General features: G+C 41.8%; 1 protein-coding gene across 1 annotated transcript in view; it reads right to left on the bottom strand.

Annotated features, from left to right (window-relative positions):
- ABCB5 (ATP binding cassette subfamily B member 5) overlaps nt 1-23,392 on the bottom strand; it is a 124,062-nt gene that overhangs the window by 79,728 nt on the left and 20,942 nt on the right. Inside the window, exons 12-13 of the mRNA XM_004702711.1 lie at nt 18,012-18,215; nt 11,272-11,442 (exon numbers count right to left, since the gene is read on the bottom strand). Of these exons, the coding sequence (XP_004702768.1) occupies nt 11,272-11,442; nt 18,012-18,215 (375 nt within the window). The remainder of the gene's footprint in view (nt 1-11,271; nt 11,443-18,011; nt 18,216-23,392) is intronic.

Raw genomic sequence — 23,392 nt, 5'->3', positions numbered from 1 at the left:
CTTCTGTGTTCCCTTCCTGAAAGTGAGTACCGAGCAGGGCCATGATGTAGGAACTAATTGTTCCTAAGTTGGTGCTAGAATTAGTGTGAGCCCCAAACCCATTCCTGGATCTATGCTTTTTTCTTTTAATTTGTTGTTACTTGGGAGTTAATACATATGTCATATCATTCCATAGTTCAATCACATCAAACAGAATTATACGATTGCTTCCATAATCAGTCTCCAAACATATTTTTCCTTCCTGGATTCCTTGACATTATCTCCCTTTTATCTCCCCCCCACCCACCTCTGGGCCCCCAGTCCCCAAACCCTTGTTATCTATTTGCTATCCTTAAAGGCTCATCAATCCTGGGTTTCATTTACCGAAAAACTGAAAAACAAATAACACAACTTCAAGAGGGGGGGCCCCCAATGGCATTGCACTTCTGAGAGACACCCTAATATGGACTAGCATAAACAAAGCAGAATGTCTGTCAGAGGATTGCCAGAATAATTCATATCTTAGTACAGCATACAGGGTGTTGATGTAGCATGACCTTTCTTGTCTGCTAACCAACAGTGTACCACTCTTGGTTCACCTGTTTGCTGCTTCCTCACTCACTATGTATTTTATAACTTAAGTCCTCAAGTTAAAAGTGTGTCTGAGTGACATTGTCTTCTTAATAGTCTGTTACAAGTTGCCTCCCTTTTCATAAAAATTTAAGGGACTATTTGCTATAATTATGGTCATTAAAACAAGCTGATGTCAACTTGATTCTGACTCATTGTGACTCCATGTGGTGGAGACTAAATTGCATCTCATGGGTTTTTCAGGAGCCCTAGTGGTGCTGTTGGGGAAGCTGCACTTCAAAGTTGGCAGTTCACACCCAGCCGTTACTCTGCAGTTGAAAGAGGAGGCCACCTGCTTCCTTCATGGTGTGCTGCGCCGCTGTGGGTATAAACAGACCCTATGGCAGTCGCTTCTTTTTTTAGGCCGTTCAAGACTGTGACCTTTCTGAAGCAGATTTCCAGGACTTTCTTTCAAGGCGCCTCTGGGAAGGTTTGAACCACCAACCTCTCTGTGAATAGTTAGGTGCTTAATCATCAGAGCCACCCACAGATCCCAAAAGCTCATGCCAGTAGAACATGGAAAACAGGAGTTGTGAGTTTCGTAACTCGCTCTCCGGGTGGGTTTGGCAGTCTTCTGTGACAAGGCTGGCTTCAGGGCCGACCAGCATGGGATTACTGCCAGGTGGTTTCACCTGTCTGAGAATGCATTCTCTTTGGTTAACTCGGATGACAGAAGGCAAAATGTCAGGCTCTTAGAAGTCATAATTAATAAGAGGCTCACCTTCTTCTTAATTTCCTTTCTTCTAACTTGCTCTGGTTAAGGCATTTTGAAAGGAGGAGAAAAAACCCCCAACAAAAGCCAGCATTCAAAATTTAAATTATTTGCTGAGATGAGGTCACATGTACTTCCTAGTTAGGAACCTATAATATAACCCTACAGTAAAGTGCTTCTTTTTACACCTGGGATCTCTTGTTTTTCTCACTTCTTTTAAAAAAAATCATTTTATTGGGGGCTTGTACAATTTTTATCACAATCCATACATACATCCATTGTGTCAAGCACGTTTGTACATTTGTTGCCACCATCATTCGCAAAACATTTGCTTTCTACTTGAGCGCTTAGTATCCGCTCCTCATTCCCCCCCTACCCCCTCCTCCCTCCCTCATGAACCCTTTATATTTTATAAATGATTATTATTTTGTCATGTCTTACACTGTCCAACGGCTCCCTTCACCCATTTTTCTGTTGTCTGTCCCCAGGAAGGAGGTTATATGTAGATCCTTGTAATTGGTTCGCCCTTTCTGCCCATCTTCCCTCCACCCTCCCAGTATTACTCACTTCTGAATATGTTAACATATTCGACATAACAGATAACAAATGGAGATGACATAAACTTATACAGTGCCATTTAGTGCATTTTCCCTTCACCTATCTTTACGAACCTGCTGGCAGTTTGAGCCTTTGTGGAGAACTTTACAAAAGATGAACGGTGAAGTAAATGGTGGCAAGAGAGCGTGCTTTCACAGTTTACTCATCCGTCTTGCAGGAGGAAGTAAAGCCACGCCCAGAGCAGTAAGTGATCGAGCAGAGCTCTTTTATTTGGTGGTGGTAGTGGTAAGGTGGCGTTGAGTTGGTTCCGACTCATAGCGACCCTATGTACAACTGAATGAAACATTGACTGGACCTGCACCGTCCTCATAATTGCTTTTATTTTTGAGCCCATTGTTGTAGCCACTGTGTTGATCTGTTGCCTGAGGGTCTTCCTCTTTGTCGCTGCCCCTCCAGTTTACCTAGCACGGAGTCCTTCTCTAGATAATATGTCCAAAGTACAAGAGGAGAAATCTCACCACCCACGCCTCGAAGGAGCATTCTGGTTGTATTTCTTCCAAGACAGATCTTTGTCTTCTTTCGGTGGTTGATGGTACTTTAATGTTCTTCACCAACACCATAGTTCTGAAACTTTGGTTTTCTTTGGTAGTCTTATTCAATGCCTAGCTTTTACATGCATATGAAACAATTGAAAATGTCAGGCAGACATAATCCTCAAAGTAGCATCCTTGCTTTTTTAAAACTTTAAAGAGAGTTTGTGCAGCAGATTTACTTAATGCAATGCATATCTCAATTCTATTTGATAGCAGTTAGGAATATTAATATCTTATATAGGAATTTTCCTTCATTTGATGGGAGAGCAAGGCTTAGGAAGGAATTACAGTTCCAGAAATCACTAAGATACCTATGCACATCATAGAAAATAATCTTGCTGTATTTTTAAGCATTTACAATATCCTGATAAACACGTCTTTAAATTACTTGTGAAAGAAAGGGCCAGTAGCATACATAGCACCCCAGTCGATCACCAGTCATTGAATCGACTCCCATGAGTAGCAGCCTCCTGAGTGTCTCAGAAGAACTGTGCTCCACAGGGTTTCCAGCGGCTGGTGTGTCAGAAGTAGATTGCCAGGCCTTTCTCCTGAGGTGCCTCCAGGTGCATTTGAACCACCAGTCTTTTTCATTGAGTAGTCAAGTGCTTAATACGTCTTAATTTAAAGACGTATTTATCAGGGTATTGGAGACTCCCGTTAGATATACCTCAGGCAGAAGCAGCAGTCTCTGTAGATCTTCTGACTCCACAGGATCAAAATAAGCAACTTGCTTATGATAAGCCTACATGAGGACCTTCTTTTGAGGCATGCTTTGAGTTTCTTTCCCAAGAGGGCAGTGAAGCAAACAGGGGTAGAGTCTGATTGGATTCAGTCTTACTTTGAAGCCTTGTAGATGTCTAATCTCGATGCAACAGGGCACAGTGCTTATGAGGATGAACTGCTAGCAGGTTGATGGTCTGGATCTAGGTTCTGCTTTCCCAGCTTCCCAGCTGTTACTCAGCGCCTGTTCCTTCAGAGTCCTCCTCTGTAAAACGTGGTTAGGTTCCATCCAGTCCCTTCCAGCTCATAGCAACCCTATGCACAACAGACCAAAACACTGCCCGGTCCTGCACCATCCTCACAGTTGTTCCTATGGCCCATGGTGGCAGCCACTGTGTCAATCCATCTCATTAAGGGTCATCTTTTTTCTCTGCAACTCCACTTTTCCAAGCATGATGTCCTTCTCCAGGGACTCTCTCTCCTGACAACATGTCCAAAGTATGTTAGATGAAGTCTCACCATCCTTACCTCTAAGGAGCACTCTGACAGTACTTCTTCCAACACAGATTGGTTTCCCCATTTGCCAGTCCATGCTACGTTCAACATTTTCCTCCAGCATCTCAATTCAAGTGCACCGATTCTTCTTCAGTCTTACTTATTCAATGTCCAACTTTCACATATCCATGAAGTAAATGAAAATACCAAGGCACGTCGTAGTTCTCAAAGTAACATCCTTGCTTTTCAATACTCTAAGGAGGTCTTGTGTAGCAGATTTACTCAATGCAAATCCTTTTTTGATCTCCTGACTGCTGCTTCCATGAGCAGTGGGTGTGTATCCAAATAAGGCAAAATCCTTGAGAACTTCAGTCTTTTCTCCGTTTATCATGATGTGACTTATTGGTTGTGAGGATTTGGGTCTTTACATTGAGTTGTAATCCATACGAAAAGTTGAAATCCTTGATACTCATCAGCAAGTGCTTCAATTCCTCCTCACTTTCAGCAAGCAAAGTTGTGTCATCTGCATATTATAGGTTGTTAATAAGCCTTCCTCTAATCCTGATGCTGCATTTTTCTCCATACAATCCCACTTCTCTGATTATTTGCTCACCATACAGATTGAATAAATGTGGTGAGAAAATATAACCCTGACGCATGCCTTTCCTGATTTTAAACCATGCCACATCCCCTTGGTCTCTTCATATAACTGCCTCTTGATTCCTATACAAGTTCCACAATGAATTGTTCTGGATTCTCCTTCTCCTCCAGGCTGTCCATAGTTTGTTATTATCTACACAGTCAAATGCCTTTGCATCATCAATAAAACATATGTAAACATCTTTCTGATATTCTTTTCTTTCAATCAAAATCCATCTGATATCAGCAATGATATCCCTTGTTCCACATGATCTTCTGAATCTGGCCTGAACCTGTCGATGTACTGCTGCCACCATTGCTGACATGATCTTAAGCAAAACTCTACTTGCACGTGGTATCAATGACATTGTCCTGTAATTCGAGTATTCTTTCAGGTCACCTTACTTCGGAATGACCACAAATATGGCTCTCTTCAGTCAGTTAGGCTAGTCTCCGTCTTCTAAACTTCCTGGCATAGACAAGTGTTTTCAGTGCTTCATCAGCTTGTTGAAACATCTCATTTGATATCAGAACAATTTCTGGATCTTTGTTTTTGGCTAATTCAGTCAGTGCAACTTGACTTCTTTCAATAACATTGGGTTTTGCTCATATGCTACCTCTTGAAATGGACTATTGTCTATTTCTTTTTGGTAAAGTGACTCTGTATTCTTCATATTTTCTTTTGATGTTTCTTGTATCATTCTAGAGTTATCCCTGGCCTGATTTTAGTTGCTGATATTAAATTTCTCCATGGCCTCTTCCCACAGATGTAGTCAATTTGATTTCTCTGTAAAATCGGAAGATACATATCCCAATCTCATTATCTCAAGGGGTCCTGGTGATGCTGTTGGCTATGTGCTGGACTGTTAACTCCAAGGTGGGTGATTCAAACCCACTAGCCATTCCACTGTCTTGGAAAAGTATGGCCAGAATGCTCCTTATAGGAAAGAAGGGTGAGATTTGTCTCCTGTAATTTGGACATGTTGTCCAAATCCCTAGAGAAAGACATCACGCTTGATAAAGTAAAGGAACAGCAAAAAAGTAAAGGAACAGCAAAAAAGAGGAAACCCTTCCACAAGGTGACACAGTGGCTGCAATAAGGGCTCAAGCATAGGAACAACTGTGAGGATGACACAGGACTATTGTGCATAGGGTCACTATGGGTCGGAAGCTGCTTGATGGCAACTAACAACAACAGCCAATCTATGGGAGAAAAATGAGGCTGTCTGCTCACGTAAAGATTTACAGCATGGGTAGCCCTATGTAGGGTCTCTATAAGTCAGAATCAACTCTATGGCAGTGTGTGACTATTTCACTGTCTCATAGCTTCCTGTGAGAATTAGTTATTATCATCGCTTAGTCCACCTACAGTAACGACTTCGTAATACAAGGGACATCTATGTGCCCTTTGAGGGAGCTTGGGTAGCATCATGGGTTATGTGTCAGGCTGCTAACTGCAAGGCTAGTAGTTTGAGCTTACCTGTCACACAGAAGGAGGAAGCTTTCTCCTCCCATAAACATTTTCAGCCACGAAAACCCACAAGAGCAGTTCTGCTCTGCTCTATAAGGTCGCCATAACTTGAAATTTATTTGATGGCAAAGAGTTAGTCCTTAAAAAAATTTTTTTAATGAGCCCTGACAGTGAGCTTATTATTTAAAACATTTTTAAATAAGCCCTTTGATATTATATATATAAATTGCTATTTGCCAATGCATTTATTCATTTTTATGGAGAGAGGCTTAGAGTATATATAGTTTCTTTCTCTTTTCTAATCAGATTCCCAGTGCACCCTGATGGACCACAGGGGAAGGATCACTATTCAGAGAGGAGTCAGTGGTCTGGCAGTTCACACAAGAACCCACAAACGGGAGCCCGATTGGCTCGTGTGCTGTCTAGGCCATGTCAACTCACAAGAGTGAGCCCACGTGACAAAGCAGACTGGATTCATATGGTTTTCTGTGTTGGAATTAAAAAAAATATATTTTCACTGAGCTATAGTTACCATGCATACTATTCGAGAGTTCAATGCTATCTAGAAGGGTTGTGCCACCATCACCACAATCAACGTTGGAAGCTTTCCTTCCTCCTCGGTCGGGCTCATTGGTGCTTCTGGGTTAGGATCTCAATGGGAGCAAGTCACCAGGTCTTTCTCCAGTGGAGCCACTGGCTGTCTTCAAACTCAATTCTTTAGTGAGCAGCTTAGCGTGTAATTGTTTCACCATGATGGCTCCTTGAACTAGATCAAGCAGGGTGATTCAAGGCTGCACGAGGCTTTTGGCACCAGGGAGTACATATGCTCTCCTGGCTAACTTTCAGCTGAGGAAATTCACTTGAAATTCCTTTGTTGTTTGCACCTATGAAAGTGCTGCTATAAATGGTAAAACAAACAAACAAAATATACCCCCTGATTACATATAAAAATACAAAGTAAGAAATTTAACTGACACTCCCCAACCAAACTCATGGCCAGCGAGTGGTTTCTGACTCGTAGCGATGCTATGAGCACGGGGCAAGGTAGACTGCCCTTGTGATTTTCCCAAGACTGTGACTCTTTCAAGGTTGTAGAATGCCTCATCTTTCTCCCAAAGAGCAGCTGGTGGGTTTGAATGGTTGCCCTTGAAGTTAGCAGCCCAATTCATAACCCATTATGGTACGAGGACTCCAATACATGTGTGTGTGCATGTGTAAAATTACTTTATCCCAATTTCAACGTTGCATAACCCAGTGCTTACTGTAATAAAGTAGCCCACAGCTATACACAATGCACCACTTCTCTCATTTTTTAGTTCACAAGTAGTATAAATATAAATTGAGAGGCTACAGAGCTAGACCAATATTGAGTAACAGCATATTGAGAAATATTTTGAGTACAGTGAAGAGAACTCTATTGAGTCATTATATTAAACTATATTGAGTAATAGCGTATTGAGAAATATTTTGAGTATATTGGAAACGCAGAGTGACGATAAAGAAGAGCCCATGAGGTTTGTAATAAGGAAGGCAATCATAGCTCTTCAAAGAAACAAGACTGGTAGAAACCTTTCCCTCATCATTAGCAAAGGATATTTTAAAAAGGTTTTCCATTGATGTGATGTCTGAAACGTTCCTTAATAATAATTATTCCTTAATAAAAATTAATTCTTATATTTCAAAGAGCATTCGTGGCTTTATCACAGGATCATCTATGTGTGCTTCCTCTGTTTCCCCAAGGCCTGACAGGTGCTCGCTGCCATACTTCTTCTGAGTGGGGTAGCTGAGGAACCTCCTGTGCTGGGGTGACATAGCAGAATGGAAGGCCCTATCCTCTGGTATAATGAACCCTTATCCACTGCCACATCGTCTCGCTCTTGAACAAGACTAGCAAAACTACTTGGCAGCAACCCTAAACTAATGGCTCCAGAAAAGAACAATTTAGGCTGGTATTGCATTCATCCAAAAAAATTGATTCTGCAAATGTATTTCTGGACTCTTGGCTGAGCACCTGCATGGTCTTAGTGCTGGGGACACTGCAGTTCACCAATCAAAGACTTTTTCATCAGAGAGCTTCTATTTCAGGGAAGGGAAAAAAGACAATAGCAGAATAAATGAATACATAGTCCACAGATAATGAGAAAAATCTATGGCGTCTGGAAGGGTTAGTGAATGTAGGGGAGAGTGGTGGGGAGTGAGGTTCAAGAAATAACTTGGGCCCCAATCCCAGAGACCCTTGTAGCTAGGTGTTGGGTTGCTAACGTCTTGGTCAGCAGTTGAAATCCACAGGTCTGTCTTTGGGACCAAGATGAGCCTGTCTGCTCCCATAACGATTTACAGTCTTGGAAATCCTCTACAGACTCAATGGGCTGAAATGGACTGAGTGGCAGAAGGTTTTGTTTGTTTTACATTTCAATAGATGGATCTGGCTACTGTGATGAAAATGGACTGAGGAGGGTAAGATTGGAAGCAAAATCAAAACCAAACCTGTCATTGTTGAGCTGATTCTGATTTATAGTGACCTGCAAGTCAGTGTCAATCAATGGCAACAGGTTTGATTTTGTTTCAGTCCTTGTCCCCTCAGTCTGTTTTCAACACGGAAGTCAGGTTATTCTATGGAATAGAAAGGAGTTATTTATCACACTAATCCAAGGGAGGACGAGAGTGAAAGTCCTGCCTCCTTTCCATGAAAATCCACTCCTTGTCATAACTACTGATTTGATGTTTTCAATCCCCATAGACTAGCTTTACTGATGTTCTAGAGTCCCATGTAAACAGAGGGTAAAGGGGTATTCATAGAGCAGTGAGCTGGGAGGAATCTGTGATGGTGGAATATGCAGGAAGGTCAAGATTATAGTCACCATTGAGGTAGGACACATGCTCTTGTGGCCTTTTTGGTGGTGGTGGTGTCAATGGCTTGGAGGCACTTTGACTGCAGAAATCTGCTAACTGGGGCAGGGTATACAATACTAACAACAGGATCTAGGAGGTCTCAGAAAGATGGGAACAGAATTCGCTGTGCACACTGCCCTCCTCATGTAGGAGCCACTCCCAAAGCATCAGCTCACAGCCCTGTGTGTGCAGGAGAATGTTGAGGACCCCTGTGGCTCATTTCAAAGACTCTGGCTTTGTGCTCGGAGTGAGAAGGGGAAGCCTGGAGGGTTTGAAGCAGAAGAGTGACATCATCAGATTTATATTTTAATGTTTATGAGTCTTTATCGTCTTGCCTATATTTTAACTCAATTCTTCGCCATGGACAGTTTTCCAATAAACTGAGGAGTATATAATTAAGCCAGTCTATTGTGCTAGTTGTCACTGCATTCATCACCATGTAGTACCCCCCAGCCCCAACAACTAGCAGCCGTGGTTAGGGCCGTTTAGAATTTAGACACATCTATGATGTGGATTTAATCTCCACTATTTTAAAATGAACTGAAAAATATTAGCAATAAAGAAAGGTATCTACATAATGAAATCTTTCATAGTTTGCCACACAGCTGTTATTTTAATTTAGGTTGCCTTTAGTATTCTTAGGTAACGAGAATCATACTTTACAGACATTCTGTAGTCTCCTTTTTTTTCCATCTGATACAGATTTCATTTCATCCAATTGCTTGTTGGTAAACCCATTTGTTAGCTTATCTACTCACCAACCAGTTATTTATTTTAAAATATGAACTAGTTTTGCTAAGATTTGGGATGAAAAGACAATGGGCATGGCATTTACCTTCAAAACAAAAGAATAGTTTATTGCAATCCATTTTCTAAAAATCGTATATAATTCAAGAGACGGTTATATAAAATATAATCTTTTTTTAGTACTAAAATAACTAAATCCAAGCTCTAAATAACTAAACATCACCACTGTTCCAAACCACTTATTGAGTATATTCTATGCATGAAGCCCTGTCCTGGTTACTAAGCATACATAAAATAAATGAATAAAACATCAGCCTTGCCCTTGAGCGAGTTGTCCCTTCTTCACCAAGATGAACCAAATTCAAATGCTTCATGATAAATGAGGATTTTCATATCACACTAGCAACCCAGGCCACACTCACTATAGGATGGAAATCATGGTAAAAACTCACACAAGGTGCAAATAGATAGTCATGGACAGATTGACAATAAGCAGTGGGGCAATCTGAGGGTGGTCAGTCTCCATTTCTGTACTCATAGTCAGTATTTGAAAAAAGAAACCTGCCATCTTCTCAGTGAGAAAAAACATTGAACACATTTCCAAGAAAACCTGATGGAAAATGCCGTGGCGTTTCCTGAGAGGTCTGTAGATCAAGGTTTTTAAAGATGGCTTGGCTATTGAAAAATTATTCCATGTCTTCTCCTATCACCACTGCCAACAACCCTCTGGGATGCAGTGTAATTTGGTCCAGGGGCCACATCTGCCCTGCAACTATGATGCATGCACTAGGAGCAAGCAGGAGGTCCATGTGAGGTTTGGGGGTCAAAGGTTGTGGGAGTGGGCGAGTCAAGATCAGAGTAAACCATACCGTGTGTCTGTATGCTTCTCCGCTTGAGGTCAGATTAGGTTAAAACCAAAAAATGAGACCCCGTGCCGTCATACCGACCCCCAACTCATGGCAGCCCCATGCCTTACGAGGTGGAACTTCTCCAGTGGGTTTTCTTGGCTGGAGTCTTTACACAGCGGATCACTAGGGCCCCTTTCCATGTCACTACACATTGGGTTCCAATGGTCTACCTCCCAGTTGGGAGTTAATACCAACTCTTTTTGTCACCCAGGGACCCAATGAATGCTCCAAGGTGGTCTAAGAGGAAAAAGTGGTCAGAGAGGAGGATCCTGACAACATGGATATAAGTGACAAAGTTGGATGTGATGGTGTGGTGATGGGGTGACTGTGGGGAGCTAGTGAGAAGACATCTTAGACTGGAGCGATGAAACAATGGCTCAGCTATTAGTCTCATCCTGTGTTTGGTTTTTTAGCAAAGGCGCTTCTAAATCACGTCCTGTAACCCTCCCCCAAGTTCTAACAAGTGCAATGAACACCCTGCAGTTCGCTCCGTAAGGACCACTCCGAACTAGTAAACTACCAGCAAGTCCCACGTTCTTGTCCAGGCAGTCCCAGGATCACTACATGTTAGATTCTCATGACAAGCTAGCTGACGTCGGGCCGTCAATGGGTTTTGTTGTTTGTGTGTGTACACATCGTATTGTTTGTAATATGTTGCAGGGCACACTTTGCTTGAGATGATCATTCTCAGATACTCATTTGTGGATGTTCAGCTTTATGATTTGCTGTTCAAATATAAAGATACTAAATAATAAAGATACTAAAACACTGTAGTGTTGGACGGCATTTGAGGTGTTGGGCTTACATCAGAACCAACCTCTGGCAGTTGTTAGAAGGATGGAACTTGGGGTAAATCGGAGACCACCTGTATTTAAGGGCAATGATGAGGCAGAAATATGGAAAGGAAAAAATGCTCTGTTCACTTACCTTCTCTAGTGCAGCTTGAACGACCGACTCACTTTCAGTATCGAGGGCAGATGTCGCCTCATCTAAGATCAGAATCTTGGGGTTTCGAACTAGCGCTCGAGCAATCGCGATCCTCTGTTTCTGTCCTCCGCTCAGTTGAGCTCCTTTCTCCCCTACCAACGTGTTAAATTTCTAAGAACAAACAGGAAGTAGAACACAATGAGAAGGCAGCATGCTCAGTGATTAGAAAAGAGGACCACCACCATCACAGTTGTGCTCGACATTAGCTTCATCACCACTTCAGGGGCCCTTGGGCTGCTGATCCCAAGGTGAACAGTTCGATGTCACCAGCTGCTCGGTCTCGGAAACGCACAGGGACAGGAAGTCGGCATCAGCGCGATGGCAGTGCGCTTGTCTGTGTCCATGGATTTAATTATTTATTTTGGTAATCACCGCTTTAGCCTGGCTAGGTTTTTTGTTCTTTTTTTAACCCTTTGTTCTTGTGGAAACAAACAACTGCGAGGGAAGGGCCTACCAAATCAGTGGCTAGGACTCACAGAAAGGGGAGCATATGATTTGTGAGCGGGATCAGAAAAACTCATAATAAGAACCAGTTTTCCAAGCCCCGACCATTGCAACAAAAACAGAATGAACTATTATTTGAAAAAATGATGAACAACATAATAGCGAATTTTCTTTTGGGACACTGAAATGCATGTTAGGAAAGGAGGACTGCAAGACTAACCCTCCTCCCACCCGAATTTTCTTCCACTGTGGGAGTCCTTTTTCTTCTCACTATACATGTATGTATGTATGTATGTATGTATGTATGTATGTATGGTGTGGGTACATTTAAAACAAAGTAGAGATTCCCAGATGTTTAAGGGGAAAGTAACTTCTAGCACTCATGAAATTTGGCAGTAATATTCTCTTGGATTAAATCACTGATTCAAAGCTCATCTCTTGAAGAATAAATTTTAAAGATTCTCTGTAGTCCCTGAGTTCCTAGAGATGAGTAGTGGTCCCAGGAGCCCTGTGGCACAGTAGTCAGGCGTGGCTGCTAACTGATTAGGTGGCGGCTGGAACCCACAGAGGGCTCTGCAGCAGAAAGACCTCATGACTTGGTCTTGAACGTCATGCTTCTGTGAACCATCGAGTTTGTAGGCCATGGTAACTACGTGGGACAGAGTAGAACTGCCTCCATACAGTCTTTCAGGCTGGGAATATTTATGAGAATGGATCACCTGGTTCTTCTGAGAAGTACCTGGTGGGTTTGAACTGCCAACCTTTGGCTAGCAGCCGAGTGCTTAATCATTGCGCCCACAAGAGCATTTGTTGCATGGGGTTGCTAGGAGTTGAAGTCAACTCCACGGCATCCAATAAACAGTAACCTTCACATTAGATTTTAAAAAATCAAACTTCTTAGCAAATATTTTACATACAATGAGGTGCACATCTTTTAAGAGGACAGCTCTGTTTTCATAAAGGAGTATTTCCTAGCCTGCATACTTCATGAATGTGATTAATTGACATTATTTTTCATTTTAGACTTTGTACTATATTTATTTTTTATTCTTCTACCTATGGGATAATGCTCAGCTTACAATTTAATTGCTTTTCATTTACACAGACATTTGTTTTGAAGGGAAAGATGAGATTTATACACTTGTCCTTCATTGTTTTTTACATTTACATCCGGCATTATTTTCCTTCAGCCTGAAGGAACCTTATCAACCTTGTAGCATTGACTTCTCCATCCTGTTGTTGATCTTAAATTGTCTTCATTCTGCACTACATGTTGAAAGATATTTTTGCTTGGATATGTAACCTTGGGTTGGAAGTACTTATTTTCCTTCCATCCTTTAAACGGGTCATTTTTTTTCCCTTCTGGCTCCCATGTAAGGTTGAGAGTCAGTCATCATTCATGTCCTTGCTTCTCGGGATAGCCTATACTTGGGCTTTGGGCACTTTCAAGGTTCTGCCTTAATTTCTGGCATCCGGTGGCTTGGGTATAATGCACTTGGTGTGGTTACTCTTTATCTTTAATCCTTGTGGGGTTTGCTGGATTCCTCAAAGCTGTAAGTTGATATTTTCACGAGTTTGAGAATTTATTTCCTCAATTTTTATTTTTAAAAGTTCAATAAAGATAAATTCTTGTCTAGTCAAAGTTTTATTTTTCCTTTGCAATTCTACCTTTTCTTTCTAGGATTCCAATTACATGGGAGGGTGTTTCAAAGTGTTGGTGGGAAAATGGAATTAAATGACAATGGATAATTTCCATCAACTTTTGGAAGCTCCTTTCTGTATGATAAACTTTTGATATTTTTTTCACATGTCTCTTGGGTTCTGTGTAATTTTCTTAATCTTCCCTCCCCCAGTACTCTTTATTTTGGATAATTTATATTGATCTGTCTTTAAATTCACAGGAATCTTAAGCAATGAAGAAGGGGCCTACAAAGAGTGGCCCGGATTAAAAGAAATGTGCATATTGGTATCTTCTACTGGTTGTTGATCCCATCCAGAGCCTATTTTTCATTTAGTTGCAAAAACCTGATTTCCGGCTTTGGGTCCACTTCTCTGCTGAGATTCAATATCTGTTTACCCTTTAAAATCATTTTTAAAACAAGTTATTTTGAATGCATTTTTCTTAAATATTTTGAACCTACTCAAACTCACTGCCGTGGCGTCACTTCTGACTCTTAACAACCCTGTGGGCAGGGAGAGCTGTCTTGATGGCTTTCTAAGACTGTCACTCTACAGGAGTAGAGAGCCTTGTTTTTCTACCAAGGAACGGTTGCTAGTTTTGAACTGCTGACCCAATGGGTAACCACGATGCTACCAGAAGCCCTTCATGTTGAACACAGGATTGAAATATTTATATGAGTCATTCTTAAGTCTTTGAAATATCCAATATCTGAACCGTCTCAGGGTTGGTTTTCATTCTCCCCTGCCTTTTGGGGTCTATATGAGTCGGTATTGACTTGATGGTAGGGAGTTGGGTTTTGGGATAGCCGGGGTTGGATTTTCCTATTTACACGTCTCGTAATTGTAGATTTTCTACTGAATACGCTGCATGGTATGCTGGTGAGACGCTGAATTCTGTTTCCTGTGGAAGACTGTTGATTTCTGTTCTAGTAGGCGACTCAAGTACTGGATGCTGATCTGGAACCTTATATACTCTTGGTTATTGCTTTGCTAGGTTAATCTGCAGAAAGACAAAGATAATTTCCAAACCTTGTAACTCAGCAGAGCTCAAATTCCAAATTCTTTCTCCTCTAGGAATTTTGTCAGGGCTCGGTGTTAGGCTTTGTTGGGGCAGGTATAGAATTGGCTTTATGTTAAGGTGTGGTCCTTACTTCTAAGGTGTGGCCCTTTTTTGGTGTTGCAGCTACATGCCTGTGGTGTTAAAAGGTGTGAATGTGGTCTCCCCGCCCTGACTGGCTAGTCCTTTCAACATCTTTCAGCATTGCTGGACTTCTTATCTGGCTCTTCCACTTTCAACAGTGTAGCAGTCGCACTCTAATAAACATCAGGAAGTCTTGTCCTAAGATGATGATTCCCACAGGACCTCTTCTTGGGCTTCGGCCCAGTACCCCAACTGTACAGGTCTCTCATCTCCACTCTAGTTGCTTGGCTGGCCTTCTGTTTCACTGGGATGCTATGTTCGGCCTAGATTCTAGCTAACAGCAACGTGGTCAGAACTTTGTCCGCAGAGGGAACACTGCAAGCTTTTGAAGGGTTTTCATGCGTCTCCCTTATCTCAGTCATCACAGCATTGCACGACTTCTTCTTGCCCAATGTTTGGAAACAGTATCACATATAGTTTAGCTACTTTTATGGCTGTTTGGTCACCATGAGTTGGAATTAATGAGCAGTAACTGGTTATGAAAGAATGACTGGCTAGCCTGTACCAGTTTCTCTTGATACAGCTTACAAAAATAATGCTATTATTTATATTGCTTGTATCTTTACCCAATTTTATATCTACTCGAATGAATCAGGCATGGAACTTTTATTAGGAATCTGCTCACTCTTATTTCTCTGGTGAACTTTGGCTGTGGAGTTTAGTTTCCATCATGATAAGCCTGTGTGTTCAGCTTTATGTTGTACTATTAGACTTATAACAAGGTACAACTTTGTGTAGCATTTACCTTTTTGAAAAGTCAAATAATAATGCACAAATATGATTTAAGAAATGTCCTTGTACAACACGAAGAGTATATATAACAATTGCATTGAATTTGACATGTAGAAGTTGTTGAATTGGAGAATGTTTTCTTGTGCATATTTTTACCTACATTTAAAAAATTATACAAATAACAATGCATACAAGGAAAGAGAAAATGTTCTCAAGTTGATTGTGGTAAAGATTGAACAACTCATCTTGATAGGACTGAACTATTGAACTCTATAGTATGTGGATGCAGTGCTTCTTGTTAACAAAGAAAGAAAGAACATTCCCTACATTCTGAGGGCATTGGAAAGGAACAAATGATCAAACAAAGGAATTGTGTGTTATCCCAAGCGACAAATCAATGAACTCATCTCCTTAATGATTTCCCTCCCCTAAACACTACTCTAGGCATTCAACTATGTAGATCATGACAAATTATGGACAACATTGCAAAGAATGAGCATTCTAGAACACTTAGTTGTGTTCATGTGGAACCAGTACACAGACCTAAAGGGAGTCCTTAGTTAGAACATGAGCATGCTGTGTGATTTACAGTTACACAAGGGTTGCATCCTTTTACTAGACCATTCGATCTGTGTGATGAGGAAACAATTTGAGAACCTGGACTACATGAAGAACGCAGCATCAAGACCAGAGGACGACTCATGAACCACCTGGGATATGTAGATGACACACCTGGCTTGCTGCAAGTGAGGAGGATTTCAACACTGCGGAAGCACAAAAGCCACAGTCTTCACTGATTACACCATAGCGTAAAGAAAACAAAGATCCTCACAACTGGACCAATAAACAATTTTATGATAAACAGAGAAAAGATGGAAGCTTTCGAGAATTTAATTTTATTTGGATCCACAATCAGCATGATGGAAGTCAAATGATGTATTGCACTGGGAAAGAGGACTCCTGTAAAGTGCCCAAAGTGAAGATGTTACTTTGAGGGCTGCAGTACACCTGGTTCAAGGCATGGTATGAATAACTCAAATGAGAGAACAGTTAATGCCTTTGAATCATGGCATTAGGGAAGACTATTGAATATCATATGGACTGTGAGAAGAATGAACACGTTTATTTGGGAAGAAGTACACCCTGAATGCTCCTTAGAAGGGAGTATGGAACGACGTTGGAAATGTCTTATCAGGAGGGCTGGTCTTTGGAGAACAACATCATGACTGGGAAAGTACAGGCTCAGAGAAAAGAGAAAGACCCTTGGTGAGTCAGACTGACACAGTGATTGTCACAATGGGTTCAAGCATAACAACAATTGTGAGAGTTGCTATTAGTTGGGGTCTACTCAACAGCACCTGTCAGTAACAACAAGACACTATTACTCTCAACTATTATCTTAAATAGTTAGAAACAATAAGTAATTGTAGGAGCCCTGGTGGTATAGTGAGTTAGGTATTGGACTATGAACCACAAGGTCAGCAGTTCAAAACCACCAGCTGCTCTGCAGCAGAAGAGATCAGGCTGTCTAATATAAAGATTGGGGAATGTAAATGAATGGTTTTACAGCTCTCTATAAATTATAAATACTCCTTGTGATAGTTATATAATCATTTGTCAGTTTGAGAGGATTAAGATGAAGCGGTGGAGTCTAGCCTGCCAATCGGGTCATAGCCAATGAGGCCTCTGTGTGGGCTTGGCCTTCTCCTGAGGATTCTGGGAACTCTGGCATTCCTCCTTGGAGGCAGGAAACTCTCTCTCTGCTCACTCCCTGGGAGACATTGCAGCTCACAAGACACATGGAACTCCCCTAGTGCCCTGAGCTGGAAAACCCACCTGGAGACCCCTGCCAGCACTGAGATGCTTACAACACCACTGGATCCCCACAACTTCCCACCCACTGGCCTGTGATCTTCCTGCATTCTGCATCATTGCATGTGTTTCGTGAGTCTGAAGAGGGCTTTATAGATTGGTATCAGATATATGGGCTATTGTCGGACTTATGAACTTGATCTGGACTGGGCTGGGATGTTTTCTCAATATTCAATTGCTCTTGTATTTAAAGCTCTTTCCTACATACATATGAATGTATATGAATTTGTTTCTCTAGTCTCCCCAGATTAACACACTTGTTAAGATATGTAATTTCCTGTTATCAAGAATTTTAGTTTACTATATCTCTGTCCAAGTATGATTCACATATCATATTCAATATTCTCTCCATGTGCTTCTAAAATGTAGCTGCTTTTCTTCTCTGTTGTCACAGAACCAATTTGAGCATCATGTGGCATTTCCACCATTTGCCACAAGAGGGCCTCACAAGTCAACATTTAACACATAAGTCATTTCTCAGCTTATGATTTGCCTCATACTTGTTATTTAAACTTAGTCGTCTTTTTTTTGCCATTTACAATGAGAACCAGTAAAAACAAAATATATGTGTTGTATATGTATTATATATAAATGTATAAATTTTAATTGACCAAAGATACATTTAATCTTTTAATTATTACTATGCTAGGCTTTACCTAACACACACACATTAATCACACTATCGCTGTTGTTGGATTATGTTTTGAAACATCGTTTCAGACTAAGGGCATAGACTACATGGTATACTTACATTGGGAAACTCCATGATAAAATCATAAGCATTTGCTTCCTTTGCTGCCTTCTCAATCTCTTCATCGGTCACACCATCTCGACCATATTTAATGTTGTTGCTAATGCTGGTCCCAAACAGGACAGGCTCCTGGCTGACCACTCCAATGTGTTCTCGATAATGCCGCACATTCAGGGCTGGGAGGTCCTTCTCATCTACCGTGATCTGCCGATGCAAAGGAATGAACCCTGTTGTGGCCACTTTCACCATTTGGCGGTAGAGTCTTTCTTTCTAGGCCAAGATCTAAACTGAGAAGCAGGATCTTTTAGAAACCAATCATGTTCTCAGAAATTATGACTGTGTTTTGAGGAAGGATTTACAACACATTGCCAAGAGGTTTCGTGTGGTAGATAAGAACCAACAGAATTCTCAGAAGAATAACTGCCTGAAAATCTTACTAAATCATCTAAATATTTTTATCCTAAGATCTAAATCAAAAACCAAACTCACTGCCATCGAGTCAATACCTACTCATAGCAACCCCATAGGATAAAGTAGAATTGACCCTTGAGTTCCTGAGACTGTAACTCTTTGCTGGAGTAGAAAACCACATCTTTCTCTATTGGAATGGCTGATGGCTTTGAACTGCCGACCTGGCTGTTAGCAGCCAAATGCAAAACCAAAGTTATATCTGAAGCTATATATACTCCATGAGCCATATTTTTTAAGAAATGTGGATATGTACAATTAACTTTAGTTTTTTATTTTAAGATTGTTATAACCTCTAATTTTTTAGGAAATAAATGGTTGACTTCTCAACACCCTCTTCCCATGTAAAAATACATAAATGCCTTGTCCTCATGGCTATGGATAATAATATGTGAAGTCTGACTTCTCCTTAGAGATAGCACTATTCCAACACAGTCTAGTGGAAGAAACCAGGGTTTGGCAGCTAGCACTCAGAACTTCTGTATTTCATATCAATCCTCGTATTCCCGTCTGGGTGAATAGCATGGGTGAATATTCCATGCAACGACTTGTACATATAATGCTTGGTCAATAATTTATTTATTCAATATTAACATAGGCACATGGCTCTAGGATACACCACATTAAAACTAAGAAGTCAAATTTGAGACTAGATTTCTTCCTGAATGTGAAGGTGCAACGTTTGGACAGAAGCATTAAGTTTGGTTCTGGAAGCAACACTCTAGAGCAGTAGTTCTCAATCTGTGGGTCATGACCCCTTTGGAAGTCAAATGACCCTTTCACAGGGGTCGTCCTATTTACAACAGTAGCAAAATTACAGTTATGAAGTAGCAATGAAAATAATTTTATGGTTGGGGGTCACCACAACATGAGAAATTGTATTAAAGGGTCTCGGCATTAGAAAGGTTGAGAATCACGGCTCTAGAGTATGAGAAGTGGGGAGAGTGAGCTGATGTTCTACACCCAGCCTTCTTCAGCTTTTGAGAAACTTTAAAATGTTTGGTAACTTCTAGGTACTACAAAGTACAATCTGTACAGCATTTCTAACATCTTATAAAGGAATCCTGGTGGTGCAGTGATTCAGCACTTGGCTGAGAATTGAAACATTAGAGGATAGAACCAGCCAGCTTCCCTGGGATGGTGTGGAGGGGGATGGGGGGACGCTAGGGGTGTTGGTGGTGGTGGGGAGATGAAACAATTGGCTGCAGGAAAGAGGCACAGCAGGCTGGAAACCCTTTCAAACCATCTACTCTGCCAATAGGGTTGCTATGAGTCAGAATCAACTTGGCAGCAATAGGTTTGGTTTGGATTTTGGAAACATGTTCTGGGAGCTCTGCTGATGCAGCGGTTCAGCAGTTGGTTGCTAATTGAAATAGTGGCAATGTGAACCCACCCAGCAAGTTCACAGGAGAAGAATCCTGCTCTCAAAAAGGGGAGACTTCTGCTCTCAAAAAGGGGAGACTTCCAGCAAGATGGTGACTGAGTAACTCATACCAGAGGGACTCCATAGAAATAAGCACAGGAGAGTTACTAAGAGGGAATTCCCACACTTCCAGTCACACTACAGACCTCCAGGCCACTCCCCTTAGCCTAGGCCATTTATGCCTGCCCTCCACCCAGCTGGGGGAGCTCCACACTCTGCAGTGTAACCTGAGGTTGGGGGAATCCTGAAATCCCACCCACCTTCCTCCTGGGGAAATCCTGCCCACCTTCTTCTGGGAGAAATCCTGCCTGTGTGGCTGGGGGAGCTCCTACCCATCCTCTGTGGTCCCACATGACTGAAGGAACTTCCTCCTGCCTGCTGTAGTGCCTCACACAGTCTAAGGGAGCTTGGCCAACACTTGCCAACATTCCACACTGCTGCGGGAACCCCTGCCCAACCTCCGCAGTGATTTAGCTGATCAGCTCAATTCCATCCACCATTCACGGTGCTCTACACCAAAGTGGGCACATCCACCTGCTTTCTGTGACACTCCCCTTGCAGCAGGCACCCCCCACATGCCCTCTGTGAGGTCCCTAGCTGTCATGGGCCACACCATCACAGCTTTTGTGAAATCACCCAGTGCAGCACCATCCTTGTGGGTTCACAACCACCCAACCAGCATTCCTAGAGAGGACCATCCAACTTGCCCTCCACATAACAGAATACTGGTTGACTAGGGAAAGAGTGAAGCCACAGGAGGATAAAGCAGTAGGCCAATTCCATAGTGCAATTAGCTGCAGGCAGTTCAAAGAAGCATTCCTACAAGTCTCCCAGAGAGAGCCCAGTGCGCTTCAACTCTCTGGAAAATGGCACCAGGCTCCTCTAAAACAATGCAGTGCAAACAGCAATCAGCCCCAATGACCTCAACAAAAAAAAACAGAAGAACCAAAAGGCAATGTCAGAAGATGTCCTTAACCTAACAATGTGCATAGAAGAAGCATATTTTGATCTGCCACAGACAGAAAACTTCAGAATGCTTCTTGGAGTCATACAGGATATGAGGGAAACAATACAGAAAAAGGATGAAATGATAGAGGAGATAAAGGCTATACACTGAAGGGAAACACAAGAGTTTAGGTACAAGATAACAAAACCAGTTGCAGACTCACAGACTTCACCAACCGACTGGAGGAGGCAGAGACCAGTGACCGAGGGGACAGCCAAGCAGACTTTAATAAACGTGAACAAAAATCTAATAAAATCATCAGAGAGGCTGAAGAAAACTGAAGAGCTATGTCTGATGCTATGAGGAGGTACAACATTAGTATTATTGGATTACTGGAAGAAGACACAACAAAGAAGTCAACTGCAAAAATAGTGAGAGAATTCTTGGAGGAAAACTTCCCCAGTCTACTGAATGAAAATCAGGCAACCATTCAGGAGGCTGAAATAACACCAGCTAGACTGGTAGTATGCTCACCTCAGCCCCACTTGGTGGTCCATGTGGAGAGAGAGAGAGAATCTTTAATGCTAACCAAGGCTTTTATATTCTCTGGGGATATGCTAGACCCATAATGCTATGGGGGACAACACTGAAGACAGTGTGGGAATTGTACCTGATCTGACCCAACCACACTGAGGGGAAACACTAAGGGCGTGCAACAGAACAGCAAGGGGAACAGAGCAAGAAAGTCCCAGGGAATACCAAAAATAGACTTTGGGGCCAGGCCCTGGTACCTCATCAGACTTTACCAGAAAACACTCCTAAGGATGAACAAATAGACCTTGAACTATTTACAAGCTTTTCTTTTACTGTCATTAGCTTTGTTATTGTTTTATTTTCTTTTGTTGCTTTGTTTTGTTCTGTCTTGTTTTTTTGTGTGCATTTTATTATCTCTGTAGGTCTATCTAGATAAGATAGGCTGGGAAAACAATCTGGAGGAGAAAACAACAGGATCAATGTTTCCAGGGGGACTTGGGAGAGCGGGAGGTGGGGGAAAGGAAGTTGGTGTTAACAAACCCAGGAACAAGGGAACAACAAGTGATCCAAAATCAATAGTGAGGAGGGTAGAGGAGACCTGGTAGGGCTTGATCAAGGGCAATGTAACCGAGAAGAATTGCTGAAACCCAAATGAAGGCTGAACATGATAGCGGGACAAGAGGAAAGTAAAAGGAAATAGAGGAAAGAACTAGGAGGCAAAGGACATTTGTAGAGGTCAAATACAGGGATGTGCATATGTAAATATATGTATATATGATGATAGGGAAATAGATCTATGTGCATATATTTATAGGTTTAGTATTAAGGTAGCAGATGGACATTGCTCCTCTACTCAAGTACTCCCTCAGTGCATAAACACATTGTTCTATTAAACTTGCATTCTATGATGCTCACCTTCCTGACAGTGTCAGTGAAGACAAAGTGGGTACATAAGCAAATGTGAAGAAAGCTGAAGGTGCCCAGTTATCAAAAGATATAGCATCTGGGGTGTTAAAGGCTTGAAGATGAACAAGCAGTCATCTAGCCGAGAACCAACAAAGACCACATGGAAGAAGCGCACCAGTCTGCGTGATCATGAGGTGTTGAAGGGATCAGGTATCAGGCATCAAGGAACAAAAAAATCATATCATTGTGGATGAGGGGAGTGCAGAGTAGAGACCGAAAGCCCATCTGTAGGCAACTGGACATCCCCTTACAGAAGGGTCACAGGGAGGAGATGACCCAGTCAGGGTGCAGTATAGCACCGATGCAGTATAGAACATCTAGTTCTTTAATGCTTATTCCCCGCCCCCTTGCAATCATGATCCCAATTCTACCTTACAAATCTGGATAGACCAGAGCATGTACAATGGTACAGGTAAGAGCTGAAAACACAGGGAATCCAATAATGAGAGTAGCCATACCAGGAGGGTAAAGGGAAGGTGGAGGAGAAAAGGGGAACCAATCACAATGATCTACATATAACCCCCTCCCTGGGGGACAGAAAACAGAGAAGTGGGTGAAGGGAGACATCGTGTAAGAGATGGGAAAAATAATAGTAATTTATAAATTATCATGGGTTTGTGAGGAAGGGAGGATGCAGGAGGGAGGGGGGAAAACGAGGAGCTGATACCAAAGGCTCAAGTAGAAGGCAAATGTTTTGAGAATGAGGATGGCAACAAATGTAGAAATGTGCTTGACACGATGGATATATATTGATTGTGGTAAGAGCTGTATGAGCCTCCAATAAAATGATTTTTTTAAAATATTAAGACAATCTTACTGTACATATAGAAATCAATTGACCCAGTGCATGCTTTGCTTTGTAGCTTTTCATTAAATATTTTGAAAAGTAAAAAAAGAGCAGAGCTTAGGGAAGCCCGTGGGCCGTTCTGCTCTGCCACACAGGATTGCTGTGAGTGGGAAGCAGCTCCATGCTACGTGAGGACTGCGTATTATAGTAAACCCTCCCAGGAGTGCACGTGGTTCACACACTTGACTGCTAACTGA

The sequence above is a fragment of the Echinops telfairi genome, unplaced genomic scaffold (assembly GCF_000313985.2).
Source record: "Echinops telfairi isolate 266 unplaced genomic scaffold, ASM31398v2 ScPeMD7_23;HRSCAF=83, whole genome shotgun sequence".
Lineage (NCBI taxonomy): Eukaryota > Metazoa > Chordata > Mammalia > Afrosoricida > Tenrecidae > Echinops > Echinops telfairi.
Note: the sequence above shows the minus strand (reverse complement) of the source record. Positions and strands in the feature narration are given on the sequence as shown.